This window comes from Aegilops tauschii, chromosome 1 (assembly GCF_002575655.3).
Source record: "Aegilops tauschii subsp. strangulata cultivar AL8/78 chromosome 1, Aet v6.0, whole genome shotgun sequence".
NCBI classification, from domain to species: domain Eukaryota; kingdom Viridiplantae; phylum Streptophyta; class Magnoliopsida; order Poales; family Poaceae; genus Aegilops; species Aegilops tauschii.
Genome location: NC_053035.3, coordinates 23,018,376 through 23,038,660, shown reverse-complemented (window position 1 = coordinate 23,038,660; position 20,285 = coordinate 23,018,376). Strand labels below are relative to the sequence as shown.

General features: G+C 43.1%; 1 protein-coding gene and 2 long non-coding RNA genes across 3 annotated transcripts; 1 reads left to right on the top strand and 2 right to left on the bottom strand.

Annotated features, from left to right (window-relative positions):
- Nucleotides 1-351: 351 nt before the first annotated feature.
- Nucleotides 352-3,229, bottom strand: LOC109766357 (uncharacterized). The gene is made up of 2 exons (XM_020325126.4): nt 2,987-3,229; nt 352-2,037 (listed from the first exon to the last, which is right to left on the bottom strand). The coding sequence occupies exon 2, from the start codon at nt 2,035-2,037 to the stop codon at nt 1,084-1,086; it is 954 nt and encodes a 317-aa protein (XP_020180715.1). The 5' UTR covers nt 2,987-3,229; the 3' UTR covers nt 352-1,083.
- Nucleotides 3,230-8,160: 4,931 nt separating this feature from the next.
- On the top strand, nt 8,161-9,902 carry LOC109766359 (uncharacterized). The gene is made up of 2 exons (XR_006663311.2): nt 8,161-9,108; nt 9,285-9,902. It is a non-coding gene; the product is annotated as an uncharacterized lncRNA (long non-coding RNA).
- Nucleotides 9,903-13,259: 3,357 nt separating this feature from the next.
- LOC109766358 (uncharacterized) lies at nt 13,260-16,743 on the bottom strand. The gene is made up of 2 exons (XR_005754901.3): nt 16,412-16,743; nt 13,260-14,649 (listed from the first exon to the last, which is right to left on the bottom strand). It is a non-coding gene; the product is annotated as an uncharacterized lncRNA (long non-coding RNA).
- Nucleotides 16,744-20,285: the final 3,542 nt, after the last annotated feature.

Sequence of the window (20,285 nt, the reverse complement as noted above, 5' to 3'; positions counted from 1 at the left end):
CTGATACGCGTACTGTCGTGTGTGGGAAGCTTCACCGGTCGATTGGCGTTTAGGTTAGTGCCAGATAGTTCGTTACGTTGACAACTTCTTAAGCCCGTTGCTGCTTAATTACAGATCTGATCCTTTAAAATTACCTCGGCCGTGCATTAAGGTTTAATCTAAAAAAAGATTTGATCACACGGTCAACATACCATCTGGTACTTCCCCACCCAGGTCAGGTCCGGTTCCTTTCTACTTGATCCATTCCATTCCATTCTTGGTTGCATGCTTGAATCAAATGCAAACATCAGCACCAGGATTGACAAACAACGAAATCATGTGTACTAGTTGATTTTTTAGTCCTGCAAAATGTTGATGTAGCTTGCTGTGCCTCACTTGACTTCCCTATTTACATCCAAGTTTAAAATTGTTAGCCATTTACAAGGGAACATCTAATTGTTATATCTACACTAGAAAGTACTATCAGATTTAAGAGGAAGAATAGAGACATCTGCAAATCTTCAAAATTGGGCCACGCTCTCATTATGAATAATCAAGACTCCACATTCTCATCCATGATGCATACATGCTGCTGCAATGGCACACAGATTTTGAAAAATGAAGATAGAGGAATACCAAGGGTTCATGGCACACAAGATGTAGTGCTGATGATGGTTATGCAGGTGAATTTTATAATGGTTGTACTCGTATTATCTTTACAACCAGTTACTAACTATAACTATATAGCCATGTTCTTGATCATGGATTATCTTCTCATGGGTGCTGTGTATTAGTGAAGAAACTCATGGTCCTGCACTTCTGCTGTTGCAATTATGTTCTGCAGGTTATGTGTAATAGCTAACAGTGAGGACCACATTCTATGTTTCATGTTGAACTATAATTCTACAAAGCATGACCAGCTGGTCGCAATGCATCAGGTACACACCCTTGACTGTTTGAAGTCAGGAAACGCCATTGTCATGAGACTCATGAGCGCATTTGATGTTCAAGAGTGGATGAAAGCCTCACTTGTACAATTCTAGTGTAGGCATGTAACTCTGCATTCTAAGACAACATCGAGAGCTTCTTGGACACTGCTCACCTTCACCCAACACTGCTCACCTTCACCCAACTTCGAGACTGGAAGTCTGGCTGACACACCTCAAATTCAATCCCTACTGGCTTGATACCACCAATCGTGTTATTATCACATTCACCAAATATTGTTCTCTGTACCAGCAGTAGTGCACCATGAGATTCAACTAGATACGACTCGAAGTAAGAGATGCCACCTTGGATCAACTTTAAGACACAGGGGGCACCATCAAGTAGACGCTCGATCCAAGATACCCTTAACTTGCCATTATCATTGTCCTCTCTGACATTGATTGCCAAAAGGTCGTTGAACTCGTCAATGACATACAACATACCTTCATAAAACATCATATCTATGACCGACCCTATGCTGCCAAGTTCACTCACCAACCATGAGGTTGAACCCGGTTGGCAGTACGCAACAGTGCGAAGAGGCCCAATTTCAACGATGGCAGCAACAACGAGTTCCGAGCACCTGATTACCTTGCGCAGAGATATCGCAGTATCCATCTGTAGCAGAGAACCAGACATGTCTTCATCCAGGACATCACGACCATTAATAATTCCAACAGGCTCATCCACAAGACAGAAAGAAGATAGGTTAGGAAGCGTCAAGGTGATCTCGGAGAAGGGGTCCATTAGGAAACAGGTGCCATTTTGTGCGAAGGCAAGCCAGTCACCGCAGGAGATGCAATAGTTGGCACTGCTGTGGAGCTTGAAGGACTCTTTTGCCCCTTCTCGACAGGGAAGGCCGAAGAAGGTTCCATCAGGGAATGCAAGCCATGGTAAAGGTGGGGGCAGGCAATGCTCTTGTCTGGAGAAGCGCCAATGGTGACATACATCAGCGAAGCGCACATGGTCGGCATGGGAAGGGAGGCGACGAAGGACCAGACCAGCAAGATCTGATGGCAGGGCTGACCATGATTGTGGACGGTGTGTCTGCAGCTTCTTGGCAAACGACATCTGCTTCATAGAAGAAAAGAATACTTGTCAGGCTTTGTATAACAAGATTACCACAAACGAAATCAGGCAGAGAGGGTACATAATTATGTCCAGACCACAAATCTAATGTAATTAACTTGCTTTTACAATTTCAAAGTTTAAGAGGCAATCATCAACAGTATTCTCCTTGTTCATTTCAAGTTTCTTGCCTGATCCGTCCACAGAAAGTCACATCTTTTCCACATTAGTAGGAATTCCAAAACAGGTAATCACATTGCATTGCGTGTTTCCACCGTGAAAAAAAAATGTAGAAACGGTTGAGTTTGTACTATGAGTAGAAGAAATACTCTGTTCTGAAAAAAGAATGATACCCTCTTCTGAATTAAGCTATGAGCTACACTGATGCTTCAGTCAAAATCAAGCAAACCACCTATAATCAACCCGCAATTTATCAACAAAAGTGAGAATTTCAGAGCAGCTAATCAATGCAGTGTGTGTTTCTACTAATGAATCAAGAAATCAAATCTTTGTATACATTTCTGACTTTTTACTATAAGTGGAAGAACTCCTCTGTTCTGGAAAAAACAAACACACCTTCTTCTGAATTACTATAAGCTACCGGCCCAGGGCCGCCCCCTCTTCCCCTCTGGGCGACACTAATCCTAACCCATCAGCGAAAATCAAGCAAACATGTCACGCAGTTCCATCAGAAAAAGTACGGATAGCATGTCGTCAGGCAAGAGGTGAATCAAGAACCCTAACGAAATCGCGTCCGAACAGCTTGGACCAAAATCCTAACAGCGTGACCAGTCCTAACAGCGTGGGCAGTTTGCGTGCGCGGAATCAAGAACATGGCGGCCGCGGGGACCAGAACCCTAACCAAACTGCAACATCAGGACCTGGAATCGGGAGAGAGCACGAGCTTTGATATGGATCCGCCGAATTAGTTGATAGGAATCTCGGAGTTTACCAGATCTTGAGTCGTCTCCTCGAGGGCGCCTGGCCAGGCCCCGCGCCGTCGCTGCCGGAGTCGCTCCCAGCCTCGTCTCCGGCGGCCATCACTCACGCGAGCTGCCGTGGGAGTGCCGGAATGGGAGTGAACGGAGTGTTAGAGTAAAACGAGATTGAAAGCGAAAGGACAATCAATCCTGGTTTTCATTGATTCTCAAGTATATATACATCTCGAAGAGATGGGAAGAAGAGGTGTCTGTTTGAAGGCATCCCTCTAGAACAGGTGCCTATTGGCAACAAAAAAAGAGAAGGGACATGACTCTTCGGGATTGGACACACTCCTTTAATAATGACTATTCATTAATTAGCATGTGCTAATTAATCTACTAATTAATTCCTAACACTCCCCCTTGTACAACACCGCTCCTTGAATGTTTCATCATTGAAAACTTCTTGTATATAGATCTTCCATCTTGAGAAATCTTCTGTATAATCGAGAGTCTCCCCCAAAAACCCTGTGGGAAAAATATGAGGAGAATAGAGCAGATATGTTGCTAAAACTCCTTTAAACCCAATGGGAAAAATAATAAGGAGAAAAAGTGCAACATATAATAATAATTGTCTCCTTGATAACTCATATGAGAAAATCTTTGAGAAAGGAGAAAACTCATTGGTGAGTTTCGAGAACAATAAATATGCTTTGTATACTTTTCTTTAAAAACCCCAGTGGGGAAAAATAGAAAGTATTGCATATGTCGCCTCGTTAAAACCTTTTATGAGAAACTTTGAGGGAAAGCTCATAAGGGAAAAGAGTGCGGTCTGATATGTCATTGAAAACTCCTTTAAAACCCAGTGGGAAAAATATAAGGAGAAAATGATATGACATATCATAATAATTGTCTCTTTTAACTCGATATGAGAAAATCCATAGAGTTTAGAGGACAATAAATTTGTCGTGTATACTTTCCTAAAAACCCCGGTGGGGAAAACAGAAAGTATGACATATGATCTCATGTTGATATTACCTCATTAAAAACCTTGATGAGAACCTGTAAAAGTAAACTCATAAAGGAAAAAAGAGTATAATATGATGCTTTGAACGGGAGTAATTCAGGAAGATACTCCCCCTGATACTTGCAAATCCTGAAGTCGTCGAATACCAATTCCAATGAACTTGTTTATGAAATGTTCAAGTTGGTAGAGACTTCATAGACAAATCAATGAGATTGTCACGTGATTTGATTTGCAAGATGAGCAATATAGTGATATTGCTTACTATGTAACCTATTTGCATCCAGACAACACAAGCAACATTATCTTTGAGATAATGGTTGGTGGGTGTAGCCACGAGGTCTGTTTTGAAGACCTTTATGGGATGGCTACCACACCTTGCTGGAACACATGTCTATGATCTAGCATAGTAGGGATCTGATCAATGGATCCAATGATATTGGTGTCCAGATTTCTCTGAAACTGAAAGACTCGGACAAAATGTTTTGATGCCTTGGAGATATCGAAAGATATTCTTGACTTCCAACCAATTGTGTTTGGTGGGTCCAATGGCATAAGGATATGGAACTTTGTGTCCCAATATCTCATTCCATTCAACTCATGGTTTTAATGGATCTTTCTCTACGTCTAGAGAATGAAGCCATGCGAGTTATGGATGTATAAGATTTGTCCACAATGAATTTCTCCAATATATTTTGGATATAGACAACATGGTGTACCATAATGTATGAGTGAAGGTGCTCGAGGTTTTACCCAATCCTTCATCTCAAAACCCGCCATTAATATGATCATGTGCTTCGTAATTGCAGGAGTAATCCCTGTGTATGACAGACATGCATGGGTAATCATTATTGTAGGAGTAATCCTTGTGTATAAGGAACTCACTATGTCGGTTGTACCAAAATGTACCGACAACAATAAGTCATATGGTGACTTATTGGTTTTTACATGGTGTATGTTGTGTTTTGCATTTCGATTCAGAAGTGAGATTCCATTGGGAACCATCTATGTCTAGATCTAGTGATCAACATGGATATGTTATCACTACATCTATCAACTGCATAGATAGATGATTTTGTACTGCCAATGATATAAGTTATCGGAATGAGATTTCACCTCTGGAGAAGAGTTGGGTATCTGCGTGAACCCTTGTGCTACAATACTTGCTCTATGTTTCACCACCTCGTTGTTCTCAATTCTGTTTCTAGAAGAAAACTGGTGTAGGTATTGCTTATGTGAATACCTTTCCCTTTATTGAGCAAGATTATTTCTACCTAGATTATACCATTTGCTCGAGTTCAGTCCGAGTGTTGTTCGCACTTCGCCATGACCATGGTCTTTGGACCTGAATCATGTGAAAGGTTTTTTCAATCTAGCTAGTTGAGAAATGTATGTCGACAATTGTAGACTTCCGGTTATATGTTTCTCCAGAATCTATATATCAATATAGAGTTGATGGAAATATCGTTACCCATGGCGACTGTTCGCAATTTCTAATGCGGTTGAGTCAGGTATGTCGATGTCCCGGTCATTGTGTGCACTATGACCTGGGTTGCCCGTCCACTGGGTGTATACTACCCATTAGGTGTCTGCCAACGTGAAATTGACTTGCATTTACTGATTCAGAGGCCTCGATATCCTTGCTTGCCAGAAGCCGAATCCTGATGTACTATTGCCATACTTCTCCCCTATTGCTGTGAAGGGGAGTTGAGTGGTTTTGTTGGTACCTCCACTCTTTCGGGCATATTTTGGCAGGATTGTAGGATTATGTGACACCTTTATTTTTAGTAAATGAATCTGGCAGGTTATTTGCAATGTGTTGCAAATCTTCTGAACGTATGGTTCAGATCTTTGAGTACGTGGACTTGAGGCAGAAATGTGTTGAGCATTCCACTAATTTCCTGGCATTATGTATGATACTTGAAATCTCCCCCTAATGCCTGGAAATGTTCCTCACTGAATCAACATACTGACCTTGATTAACTACCCATGTGAGGGGCATGAGGTATTGACGGTTATACAGTTATTCCTCACATAGATCCCAAATATATGTTGAGGGGCCAATGATGTATGTCAGGGTGGTGATATCGGTATGCAACCGAATTACCGCAGATGGGAAATACTTGGTAGATTTCCACGTTTCAAAGATAGAGGGGAATAACATTATGCAGTTTGGTCATGAGCGTGTAAAACTGCATGACTCCAACGTAAAGTTGGTAAGTTGCAATTATGAGGTTAAGATCATGGAATGAGCTTAATTCTTTGGATAAAGGATTCTACTAAACCAGTTTGAGTCTAGACATATAGGACAAAGTGTTAAACTTCAATCCTAGGGCCATAGTGAAGGCACGCAAGGAGAATTCTACAACGTTGTCCATTCAATTTTGATTGTAATTGATGTTCAGGATAATGAGCCAATGATTTCATGTGGATAAAGCACACACTTAAGACCATCATGTAGATATGTCATTTAGAACCATGGAATACCTGAATAGTCTACTCAATGGTTGGGAAGAGCCATTTACCTCAACTTGATGCATTTAAGGTGTCTGAGTGGTTCAGCATACACTTTAAGGTGTGCGAGCCTTAAAATTTGCGTCCCTGTGTCACATGTAGTGCACACAAAATCCAAATATTGTTAGAATTTAGCATCAAAATAATCATAAGCCATTGGAATTGCTGATAGTTTCAGTTTCAACCCAATGTCAATGATGACCAAAGCAGAAATGTCAAGTTTGTCATGCAAAAGACACTATGGAAAACTATCTCGTACGCAACATGTGCTACGGGTTTTGTCGTATGTGTAGTACAACCCAGATGATACATAGAGAATGTGCTTGCCATATCCGTCACATATGGTAAAGAGAAGTTAGTCCTCTTTGTTGTCATCATAAGTTTCGCTATGGAAACTATTTTGACGGATACCTCTATAGTTTAGTAGGGTACGAGTTAAACCCGGAAGCAATAAAGTATCCTGACGTTACTTGAGTACCCACAGGGACAGTAAATATGATTTGAGTTGAGCCAACAAATACCCCATCGCGTCTAGCGATTTTAAGATATCTCCTTTCTCTCAACAAGAGTGGAAACATTTCACCTCCCTGAGTATAGAGTTCGTGGTGCATATGTCCACAAGGCACAAATCATCTTTCATTAGATTGACCCCCATAAAAATCTATATATATACTTAAAAATTCTCAATATGAAAATCACTGTCAGATATATAGAATACATACAAATGTATTTGTACCAAAGTGCTGATACAATATATTGTGATATACAATATATGATGACAACAATAATCATGTTCATATAATGGACATAATAAATAAATCACTAAGGAGATTGAGAGACTAACTGAAGTCTCCAAACGTATCTATTTAGGTATACTCAACCAACATGTTCTTTGTGTGAGCAAGGTCCTCTGGCTGATGGAGAGTCATGGTGTTGCTCGGTCCGAGTGGAACATCATGCGAACAACCAGTTCCATTTGCAATGTGTGGGTGAAGGTTGAAGTTGGATTCAAACCTTTTCCCTTGGGATCCTTGGCATCTTGGGATTTCTCATGCTATCCCACGGGACAAGACGGATCTTGATGTCCATGACCCACATAGCGTAGTTGTGGCCATTAAGGGCGAGTGACTCAAATTTTTTTAGCCATCGGTTACTTGTATGGGTAAACCAAAGATAATTAATTTACGGATGATAAATTAAGGACCATCATGGTTGATGTTGTAATGAACTTTGCAAAATTAATGGATATTTCAAGGAGTTAGCTTGAAACCATTAGTGTGAACTTCAAAATGCATGGGAGAGCACAATGTTGAGCAATCATAATGTCAAATATGGAATGTTGGCTTAAACAGTAGTGGTGATAATCTGCAAAGCAGTAGATCTACACACTACCTTGTGATCCCAATACATCACTGTGAAGAAATCACTAAGAATTTTGCATATCAATTCTTACTCGCATTAAGCCAAAAAGGCTCAAGTAAGATGAATTGATTTTTATTTTGCAAGAAATTGAAAATCTCAATTGCAAATAATAGATGTAATTAATCTCAACATGTAGAATAACATGGAAATATATTACATCATAGTTTATTCTGGAGTACAAGGTACTCTACAGTTATACAGTACTAATGTAGTGGATAATAATGATGTTGCAAACTTGATCCTCAAGTGAAAAACTTGAATTGGATACACCTCAAATTAAATGAGATCTTCTATCAAATTGCAAGATAATTCAACGCAAATTAATATTTTGCGAGAGAAAATTGATCTCAATCACAATGAGATTATTTTGCGAGAAAAAAAAATCTCAATCGCAAATCAATATTGGTATGCGAGAAAACATAATCTTAATCGCAAAACAATGTCGTTGTACTAATAGGACATGTTATAGGGATTGCTAAAAAGCAAACATATTGAACATGCCACATATAATAACCACATATTTTTGTGCAAATATTGGCCTGGACCACTGATTTAGCCTATTTTGCAAATTCCTGTAAATACAGGGATCTTAATGCAAACTGGCAAAGAGATAAGGTTATCTCTGTGTTTCTCCCGTGCGGTTCCAATGGGGAAAAAAACACCATTACCATCGCCGCCGCTTTGGCATACCGGCCAGGGCTGCGTCACGCGCGCCTGAAGTCTGGCGCCATGGGCAGGCAGCTTTGAGCCGCCGCGGCTGTCGTTCCTGAGGGCGCTTGGAGCAACCACGACGGAGGGAGACGCACAGGGAGAAACGGCGTCGGGGCCGGAAAGAGGCCGCGTGGGCTTGAAGCCGTCCCGAGGCCGAGTATCTCACCGGGGCCGACGGCTGTGGGCGCACCGGGAGGAGTAGCGTCAAACGTCGGGCACGCTTCGGTCTGGGAGTCGCCTCCACTGTCGGGAAGTCCCGCCGGAGGACGCTGATGCGCCGCGGTCCGGGCCGAGCGCCATGGCTGGCTGCGTGCGTGCAGGAGGATGCTGCCTCTGCTGCAGGGTGGGGAGCACCGTCGTCCCTGGCCGTGCGTGGCGGCAGATCGCGCCTACGGCCGGAGGCGAGCACTCCGCCGTACAAGCCTGAGCGCATAAGGCGCCGTGCACATGGAGATGGCCGGCCTCTCTCCAAGGAAGACACCGGTGAGGATCAGATCAACATGATTTTCTCTTTGCATATGTGTTGATTCAGTGAAGTGATTCTCGCCCATGCGCATGAAAAGAAAAAATGCAGTCACTAATTAGATGGTTAGGTCCTCAATTAATCAAAGAGAGAGCTAAATCAAATCTGTTTTCTTTGATCGATGTCCCCTGTACAGGACAACGTGGTCGCTGCGTTCAGCGCCGACGATGGCCGGGAGCGGGTTCCCGGCCCTTGCCGATGGGGAGGCCGAGAGCCTTTAGCCGCGAGGAGCCATGACGGCAGGAGCGGCGTTGAGGCCGACGGCGTCCACCACGCCCGGGAGCGTTGCGGCCATGGCCATGCATCACGGTCTCGCCGGCGTCTTTTAAGCGCAGGCGCCATACACGCTAGGGTATTTGAGGACTGGCCGAGGCCTGCCGATCTGCGCCAGATGCAGGACGAGGGCGGCGGCGTCTGCCGGGGAGCGTCGCTGCTGCTCTTCGAGACGTCGCCGGCCTCGGTCTTCCACCGTTCCGTGTCGCCCCATGAGGCCGATACTCGCTCTGTCGAGAGCGTGCTGATAACGTGTTAGAGTAAAACGAGATTGAAAGCGAAAGGACAATCAATCCTGGTTTCCATTGATTCTCAAGTATATATACATCTCGAAGAGGTGGGAAGAAGAGGTGTCTGTTCGAAGGCATCCCTCTAGAACGGGTGCCTATTGACAATAGAAAGAGAGAAGGGACATGACTGTTCGGGATTGGACACATCCCTTTACTAATGACTATTCATTAATTAGCATGTGCTAATTAATCTACTAATTAATTCCTAACACGAAGAACTGAGGAAGGAAGCCGGCCGTGTGTACAACAAAGTGGACTGATTGTGGGCTATGGATTATTGGGCCTGCCGGCCTATCTTTCGTCTGGCTAGGTTGAAACCTCCTGATACCCATGTTAATAAAAAAATCAAATTTAAATAGCCTAAAATATGTTAATCAAATTTAAATGTTTTTATTATTTTCAAAATTGTTTGTGAATGTTCCCAAAAACATGGTTCCACAATCTCTCAATTTCAGATGCAAATCAAACTACAGTTATAGAAACAAATGAAAAGATAAATTATTCAATTTTCTTTTATTTGTTTCTATATGTGTATTTCAAGTTTGTATTTGATACTTCTAGAACTTATGGACACATGTTTTCTGAACGCCCCTAATTTTTTGATTTTTTAAATTTTTTTGCAAAGGTCACAACCTTTGGAATGTTGGATATGCTGGGAGCACGGATCGAAGTATGGGCTCGGGAGCAGGCAAGTTGTGAACGTCTTTTTCTTTTTGAAACGGAGGCATAAGATTTTCCTCATCCATTAATTAAGAATGAGTTTAGAGTTTCTTTTACAAACAAAAGTGAAAGCAAAATACAAGGTCACTACTCTCGCGGCATTATATTTCCCAAGTGCTGACGCAAAGCCTAGCTTCAATCTTGATGTTGAGGAGGATGATGGATGGATGTGTGGATTTATGTTGAAACACCCTAGCATAGTGAGGGACGCGATCGCCTTCCGGTTTGCCATATTCTTCTCGGACATATTGATCCACCAATCCTTAATGAAACGCTCCACACTCCAACGAGAAGTGCCCATGTCGTCGAGGTTGAGCCACGCCATGATCATGCCCCAAAGTCGCTTAGTGAACCAACACATGAAGAAGAGGTGGTCCACCGATTTCTCAGTTTGCTTACAAAGAGGGCATAGGCCGCAATTTGGCCATCCACGTCTTTGAAGCCTATCCGCCGTCCAAATCCGTTTTTGAATTGCTAACCAAGCGAAGAAGTCACGAAGGTCTTATTCTAATATGTTCTTTTACAAAAAGGTTTTTGGAGCAACTTTTCATTGAAATGTAGGAGAAGTTGTGGCCAAAGATGAAAAACACACACCCTCGGATGTGCAACAACAGGTTGCAACATCGTCACCCTACCGGTCTGGTTCTAATATGTCAATGAAGGTCTCAGGGCTACAACATATTGATCTCTTATTATAAATATTGCTTTTGGATACACTTTAAGTGATGGTGATAATATTTAATGATTATTATTCTGATTTTATGTTGAATGGTCCTCGAATTAATTTTCACCGAGGGCAATACAACGGTGAACCTGGGTGCGCGCCCACCCAAATTGAAAAAAGTTTATAAAATTAGTCAAATATTTTTAAATTTTTTTTATAACATTCATGGTTTAGCATAATGCTCACGTTTAAAGTTTTGGAACAAAATGAGTTATGCATATTCCAAGCAAAATACAACATAATCAATACTATATAAAAGCTACTATTCCGGTTTTTTGCATGGTAGCTGCAAACTTTTTTTCCGCTCAGAATACGACATGATTCATTTTGCCCAGATACTATAAACATGAGTATTATACTAGACTATGTTTGCCGCAATTTTTTTTTCCATTTTTTTAGTATTTTAAATCTTTTTTTTAATTGAGTGTGCGTAGACCCATGTCCCAAAAATCTACACGGCACCAAGGGCCCCTAAAGTCTCAGGCCGGCCTTGCCAACAAGCTTCTGATAGGACTTACCTGCATTTATACTTCTATAAGAGCAATGTAAGTATGTAAATGTGCCAACATGTTTGTATTTTTTTTAGTAAAACAACCGAACTATTTTCTTGAAATAACTAAAAGAAAATCATACATAATGTCTACCACGCTTAAACTAACAAACAAACTTTTAGGATAGTCTTGCTAATGCACGGTTTGACGTTTAGTCCACACACGGATAGTCTAGCTTATAATTCAACCATCGAGATCAAATTTGTCAGGTGGCACCTTCCATTTCTGTATCTTGCATGTTATGGTCAAATTTTTATTTAGGCACAAACGCATGCCAAGAAGACCCAGCGTTTCACTCTCCCTCTTCTTTGCATCAGTAGTGGGAAGGTCTGGTTTTGCGGTGATTGCGGTCATTTCCTCCACGGTGTCACCATCTGTTTCTTGCCTCTCTTTGTTACTTGGAAGTTTAATCTGGTTCTTGTCTTGAACGCTGTTTGCCTCAAAGGAATTCAGTCCGAATCTTGTCATCAGTTTTTCTCACCTGACACAGCTAGTATGCAACAGCATTTGCAGGTGCCCGTCGCATGATTGCGCAGCAAGTGATCCCTGATCCCTCCTAATAACTCACGAATGATTGCGCAGCGAGTGATCCCTGATCCCTCCTAATAACAGCATGTTGCAAAATGTAAATCAGCAAATCTTGAATTCATAGTTTTTTTAAGTTTTCCTATACGAATGAAATAGAACAGTTACTCTAGCACAACACCGCAATAACTCACGATGGAACCATTTTCCTTCAAAATTATAGGGAGCGCAAGATTCTTTTGGATACAAAACAGAAAATATATGCGAAGTCTGCAAGAGTGGCTTTACTTTTTCCCGTTGGGAGACATTAACAGTTGCGCAGCATCCCATATAAATGAATTCAGATTTCGCATGGTTTGTACAAAATTCATAGTTGAGGTAGGTGAGAATTGACATAGTGCCATAAAACCTTTTCAGGAATTTACATAGGTAGGCGAGTCATGTCCTGACTTGTGAATACTCCCTCCCTCCGAAAATACTTGTCGAAGAAATGGATGTATCTAAATGTATTTTAGTTCTGGATACATCCATTTTTATCCATATCTCCGACAAGTATTTCCGGACGGAGGCAGTACTTATCAATGTAGATCCTGAATTATAGAATGGGGGCATATTCAAAGACGGTGCCTACGCAAAGTAATGTTACAAGGTGATGACTTGAAAAAAGGGAAACCATTGCCTTGGTGCCAGATTATATAAAGAAAAAGAAAAGGATCTAGTGAAAATTTGAGCACCAAAGACATACTATGCACAGGCGTGCAACTCACATGATTTAAACTTGTGCCAACTTACAACATGTCATTATTCCATAAACCTGAAAACAAAGACATGCATTGTTTATATATAGGCAATGCAATTCTGGAAAGAAAAAGGGAATCCAGTTTGGAAGCCCAAGAAATGAAATCCAATAGCTGAGCAAGAAGGTACTGTAAATATGATGGCCCTACAGACCCGTACCAAGAAAACAACTCCACTAACAAGAACAGAGAAAAATTTAACATGGTGAGCACTGCAAAGAACATGTGAAATTCAGTTTAGATAGAAATAAATTGAAATTCTTCTAGATAGCTTAATTGCAGAGCACAAGCATCAACTTCCAAGTAGGATTACAATACCCTTCCAGTTGCAACATGCAAAAGCTGACACAAAACAAACACATGCTACATCCAAATGAAACACCCAGTTAACAATGCTCACGTCCACAGCTCAATGATCCGCCAAAGCGTCACTCATATGGAGGAAAATATCTATCTCAGCATTTTGACGTCCTTGCATGCTACTGTCGGCAGTGATATGAAGAAACAATTTCCATCTCGCATGTCATATACGGCACAAGAACTTGGCGCATCCTTCCAGAACCAGTCACAGCTGCCATCATCCAGGAAGTAGATGGAATCCCCCTTCAGGTTGTACTGAGACACGTCAACAGATCGGGATAAACTTTGGCTGACGAACAACGCCTGATCATCCCCAATACTGCTCACCTTTACCCAACTTCGAGACTGGAAGTCTGACTGAAACACCTCGAGTTCAATCCCTACTGGCTTGGTACCACCAATCGTGTCATTATCCCATATACCATATATTAATCTCCTTACCCACAGTAGTGCACCATGAGATTCAACTAGGTACGGATGAACATAAGTGCCGCCACCTGAGATCAATTTAAGGACAGAGGGGGAACCCTCAAGTACACGCTCGACCCGAGAAACCCTTAACTTTCCATTATTACTGTCCTCTTCGACATTGATTGCCAAAGATTATTGAAAAAGTCAATGATATACAACATACCTTCATAGCACGTGATGTCCATGACAAACACTTTGCTGCCAAGTCCACTCACCAGCCATGAGGTTGAACCCGGTTGGCAGTATGCAACAGTGCGAAGAGGCCCAATGTCAATGATGGCCGCAACAAGGAGTTCCGAGCACCTGATCACCTTGTGCAGAGATACCGCAGTATCCATGTGTTGCAGAGGACCAACCATATCTTCATCCAGGACATCACGGCCATTAATAATTCCAACAGGCTCGTCCACAAGACAGAAGGAAGATAGGTTAGGAAGCGTCAAGGTGACCTTGGAGAAGGGATCCATCAGGAAACAGGTGCCATTGTGTGAGAAGAGAAGCCAGTCACTGCAGGACATGCAATAGTTGGCACTGATGGGGAGCTTGAAGAACTCTTTCACCCCTTCTCCACGAAGGCCAAAGAAGGTTCCATCAGGAATGCAAGCCATGGTAAAGGTGGGGGCAGGCAATGCTCTTTTCTGGAGAAGCGCCAATGGTGACATACAGCAGCGAAGCGCACACGATCGGCGTGGGAAGGGAGGCGACGAAGGACCAGACCAGCAAGCTCTGAAGGCAGGGCTGACCATGATTGTGGACTGTGTGTCTGCACCATCTTGCCCAACGACATTTGCTTCATAGAAGAACAGAATACTTGTCAGGCTTGTATCACAAGATTACCAAAACAACATCAGGCAGAGAGAGTAAATAACATGTCCATACCACAAATCTAATGCGTGATCCATATGCATCCACAATTTCAATATTTAAGAGGAAATCATCAACATGGTTCTTTTTGTTCATTTCAAGTTTCTTGCCTGATCAGTTTTCCGAAAGTTGAATCTTTCCACGCAAGTAGGAAATCCGGAACAGCCAATCACATCGCATTACGTGTTCCCACTCATAAATAAAAATAATTAAATCTAGAAATGATTGAGTTTGTTCTGTAAGTGGAAGAAACACTGAAAAACAAAACATAGCCTCTTCTTAATTAATAAGGTACGAGCGACACTTATCCTTCAGTGAGAATCGAGCAAAACACCTCTAATCAATCCCCAATTTATCATCACAAATGATAGTTCCAGAAAATCTATCACACTGCATTGTGTGTTTCCACTCATGAATCGAAAAATCAAATCTTCGTATATTTTTTAGTTTGTAATATAAGTGTAAGAACTCTGTTCTGGAAAAACAAAATACACCTTCTGAATTAAGCTACAGGCCAAGGGGTGAGGCTACCCCCTCTTCCCCTCGGGGCGATACTAATTCTAATCCATCAGCGAAGATCAAGAAAACATGCCATGCAGTTCCATCAGATAAGCATCACAAGGTCACAACGCCACCTCGTACGGATGAACCCTAACGAAATCGCGTCGGAACAAGCAGGTTCTGATTTTGCAGTCGTAAAGCGTGGGCAGTTTGCGTGCGCGGAATCAAGAACACGGCGGCAACGGGGAACAAAATCCTAACCAAACCAAACATCAAAACCTGGAATCAGGAGAGAGCACAAGCCCTCAGCTCCGCCAAATTAATTAATACAATCTCAGAGCCGGAATACAGAATACTTGTCAGGCTTTGTATAACAGGATTACCACAACTAGATCAGGCAGAGAGGGTACATAATATGTCCATACCACAAACCTAATGTGTGATCCCTATGCATCCACAATTTCAATATTTAAGAGGAAATCATCGACATGGTTCTTTTTGTTCATTTCAAGTTTCTTGCCTGATCAGTTTTCAGAAAGTCGAATCTTTTCCAGGCAAGTAGGAAATCCTGAACAGCTAATCACATTGCATTAATTACGTGTTTCCACTCATAAATAAAAATAATTAAATCTAGAAAGGATTGAGTTTGTTCTATAAGTGGAAGAAACACTGAAAAACAAAAGTTAGCCTCTTCTTAATTAAGCCACGAGCGACACTTACCATTCAGTGAAAATCGAGCAAAACACCTCTAATCAATCCCCAATTTATCATCACAAGTGAGAGTTCCTGAACAGCTAATCACATTGCATTTGCGTGTTTCCACTCATGAAACGAAAAATCAAATCTTTGTTCTGGAAAAACTCCTCTGTTCTGGAAAAACTAAATACACCTTCTTCTGAATCCTAATCCGTCAGCGAAAATCAAGCAAGCATGCCACGCAGTTCCATCAGAATGATCAGATAAGCATCACAAGGTCACAACGCCACCTCGTACGGTACGGATGAACCCTAACGAAATCGCGTCGGAACAAGCAGGTTCTGATTTTGCAGTCCTAAAGCCTGGGCGGAATCAAGAACACGGCGGCCATGGGGACCAAAACCCTAACCAAACCACAACATCAGGACCTGGAATCTCAGAGTTTAATAGGAAAATCCGCCGAATTAGTTGAGAGGAATCTCGGAGTTTACCAGATGTTGAGTCGTCTCCTCGAGGGCGACCTGGCCTGGCCCCCCGCCGTCGCCGCCGGAGTCGCTCCCGGCATCGTCTCCGGCGGCCATCACTCACGCGAGCTGTGGGTCGTGGGAATGCCGGAATGGGAGTGAGCGGAGAAGTGAGGAAGGAAGCCGGCAAAGTGGACTCGTTGTGGGCTTTTGGATTATTGGGCCCGCCGGCCTACCTTTGTCTGGCTAGGTTGAAACCTGATACTTCCATGTTAATCAAATTTAACCCCCTCAAAAGAAATGTTAATCAAATTTAAATGTTTTGAAATTTTAAAAAATGGTTTGTGAATGTTCCCAAAAACATGTTTCCACAATCCCTAAAATTCCAAATGCAAATCAAATTACAGTTATAGAAACAAATAAAAAAATAAATTATTCAATTTTCTTTTATTTGTTTCTATATGTGTATTTCAGGTTTCGATTTGAAACTTTTATTTAGAACTTATGGACACATGTTTTGTGAACGTTCCTAACTTTTTTAAAAAAATTGAAACATTTTTCGGAGGTCACAGCCTTTGGGACGTTGGATATGATGGGAGCACGGATCAGAGCATGGGCTCGGGAGCAGGCAAGTCGCGAAGGTCTAGTTCTAATATGCTTTTTTACGAAAAGGTTGTCGGAGCAGCTTTTCATTGAAATGTATGAGAAGAGTTATTTACAGGCCAAGGCCAAATATGAAAAATACACACCCTCGGATGTGCAACAACAGGTTGCAACAGCGACACCCTACCGGTCTGGTCCTAATATGTTAGTAAGGGTCTCAGGGCTACCACATATATTGATATATTCATATAAATATTGTTTTTCCAAATATATTTTGCTGAATTGAGTGTGCGTAGACCCATGTCCCAAAAATCCAGACCGCACCCAGGGGCCCTAGGGCGTGTTTAGTTGCCCGCATGCAGCCCAACCAGGCCCGCGCGGGATGTGCGCGGCCTGTTTGGTTGCCTCGGCTGCATGCGGTTTGTGGCCCGCATGGACCTTAAAGCAGCCCGCAGCCTGGCCCGGCGAAAACTGCCGAATCGGCAGTTTCTCGCGAGCCTGGCTGGGCGCGGCCACGCGTGCGGGGCAGTTGCACGCCTCGGGCAGCGCGGGAGACGGAGGGGACGTCTTATAACTCGCCCCCACTCTCCTGCAACCGCCCAGTCGCATTGTTCCCACCGCTCCCTCTCTCCCTCACCGCACCTCCCTCTCCTCTCCTCCTATGGCTCCGCCTTGCCCACCGCCGCGCCGCCCTCTGACCCCCGTCGACCAACGCATCACCAGCATCCAGGAGTCTTGGATGGCCGGGCTCCAGAACTCAGGCCAGGACCTGACGTCGGCGCTGCGAGCGCTGTCTCCCATCTGCTGTCGGCCGCTCCTGCTCCGCCGCCGATTCCGGACCTCGTGGTCCTGGGCTCGGCGCCGGCGACGTCTACGGAGCCGCCCCTTCTTGGGACCCCATTGGGCACGGGGGTTTTCTTGACCCCCGTCCAAGGGTTTTCTCCTGTCGGCGGGCCGTCCTTCTCGACCTCCGGCGTGGCGATGAGCACGGGGCCGATGCCGCAGGCCGTTGCCAGGGCCGGCTCCTCCTCTGCTCCGCCACCTCTATGCTTCCCGCCAGGGTTTTCACCCCGGCCTCAGTTCGCCGCGGCTACGCGTGCTCGGGTGAGTCAAACCCCCTCAATGCGTGCTCGTAGATGTAGATTAGGGGTTTATTCTTAGGCATGTGCTAGTAGTTAGTGGATTCGATAGGATTAGATAGGATTCTAGCAGATCCGATTGGATGCGATCCCAATCGAATCCAATCGGACTGATCTGTTCTTGTTTTGTACAGTGTGTGTGCTAGGATAATTTTCTTGTGCTACTGCTAGTGTGTCCTATGATCTGTGTTCATGCTAGAATCATGTTCATGTTGGCTGATGAATGTTATACTGATGGCATGTTGATACGTCTTCAACGTATCTATAATTTTTGATTGTTCCATGCTATTATATTATCCATCTAGGATGTTTTATATGCATTTATATGCTATTTTATATGATTTTTTGGACTAACCTATTAACCTAGAGCCCAGTGCCAGTTTATGTTTTTTCCTTGTTTTTGAGTTTTACAGAAAAGGAATACCAAACGGAGTCCAATTGACGTGCCAATTTTTGATGATTTTTTATGGACCAAAAGAAGCCCTCGGAGTAAAAGAGTTGGGCCAGAAGAGACCCGGGCTGCCCACGAGGGTGGGGGGCGCGCCCCCTATCTCGTGGACGGCTCGGAGACCCCCCCTGACGTGAGACCTACGCCAAAAATTCCTATAAATACAGAAACCTCCAGAAAATAACCTAGATCGGGAGATTCACCGCCGCAAGCCTCTGTAGCCACCAAAAACCAATCGGGACCCTGTTCTGGCACCCTGCCGGAGGGGGGAACCCTCACCGGTGGCCATCTTCATCATCCTGGCGCTCTCCATGATGAGGAGGGAGTAGTTCACCCTCGGGGCTGAGGGTATGTACCAGTAGCTATGTGTTTGATCTCTCTCTCTCTCTCTCTCTCTCTCTCTCTCTCTCTCCTGTTCTTGATTTGGCACGATCTTGATGTATCGCGAGCTTTGCTATTATAGTTGGATCTTATTATGTTTCTCCCCCTCTACTCTCTTGTAATGGATTGAGTTTTCCCTTTGAAGTTATCTTATCGGATTGAGTCTTTAAGGATTTGAGAACACTTGATGTATGTCTTGCGTGGGATACCCGTGGTGACAATGGGGTATTCTATTGATTCACTTGATGTATGTTTTGGTGATCAACTTGCGGGTTCCGTGACCTTGGGAACTTATGCATAGGGGTTGGCACACGTTTTCGTCTTGACTCTCCGGTAGAAACTTTGGGGCACTCTTTGAAGTTCTTTGTGTTGGTTGAATAGATGAATCTGAGATTGTGTGATGCATATCGTATAATCATACCCACGGATACTTGAGGTGACATTGGAGTATCTAGGTGATATTAGGGTTTTGGTTGATTTGTGACTGAAGGTGTTATTCTAGTACGAACTCTATGGTAGATCGAACGGAAATAATAAATTCGTGTTATTTTACTACGGACTCTTGAATAGATTGATCATAAAGGATAACTTTGAGGTGGTTTCGTACCCTACAATAATCTCTTCGTTTGTTCTCTGCTATTAGTGACTTTGGAGTGACTCTTTGTTGCATGTTGAGGGATAGTTATATGATCCAATTATGTTATTATTGTTGAGAGAACTTGCACTAGTGAAAGTATGAACCCTAGGCCTTGTTTCCTAGCATTGCAATACCGTTTACGCTCACTTTTATCACTTCTACCTTATCTACCATCCATATTGCACTTGTATCACTATCTCTTCGCCAAACTAGTGCACCTATACAACTTACCATTGTATTGGGTGTGTTGGGGACACAAGAGACTCTTTGTTATTTGGTTGCAGGGTTGTTTGAGAGAGACCATCTTCAACCTCCGCCTCCCACGGATTGATAAACCTTAGGTCATCCACTTGAGGGAAATTTGCTACTGTCCTACAAACCTCTGCACTTGGAGGCCCAATAACGTGTACAAGGGGAAGGTTGCGTAGTAGATATCACATGTTCATGTTGACTGATGAATGCTAGAATCATGTTGACTGATGGCATGTTCATGTTCAAGCTAGGATCATATTCATGTTGTTGTTCCTATTACTAACATACATGTTCAAGCTAGGGTTTGTGTTGAATGTTATACGTGCATGTAGTAGGACCATTTTAGGATGCTGCCAAATGTGCATGGCTGCACATGGGTGCTATTGGCACTTGCTGTTGCTATTTTTAGATGTTTCCATGTTTAGGATAGTGCATTGATGA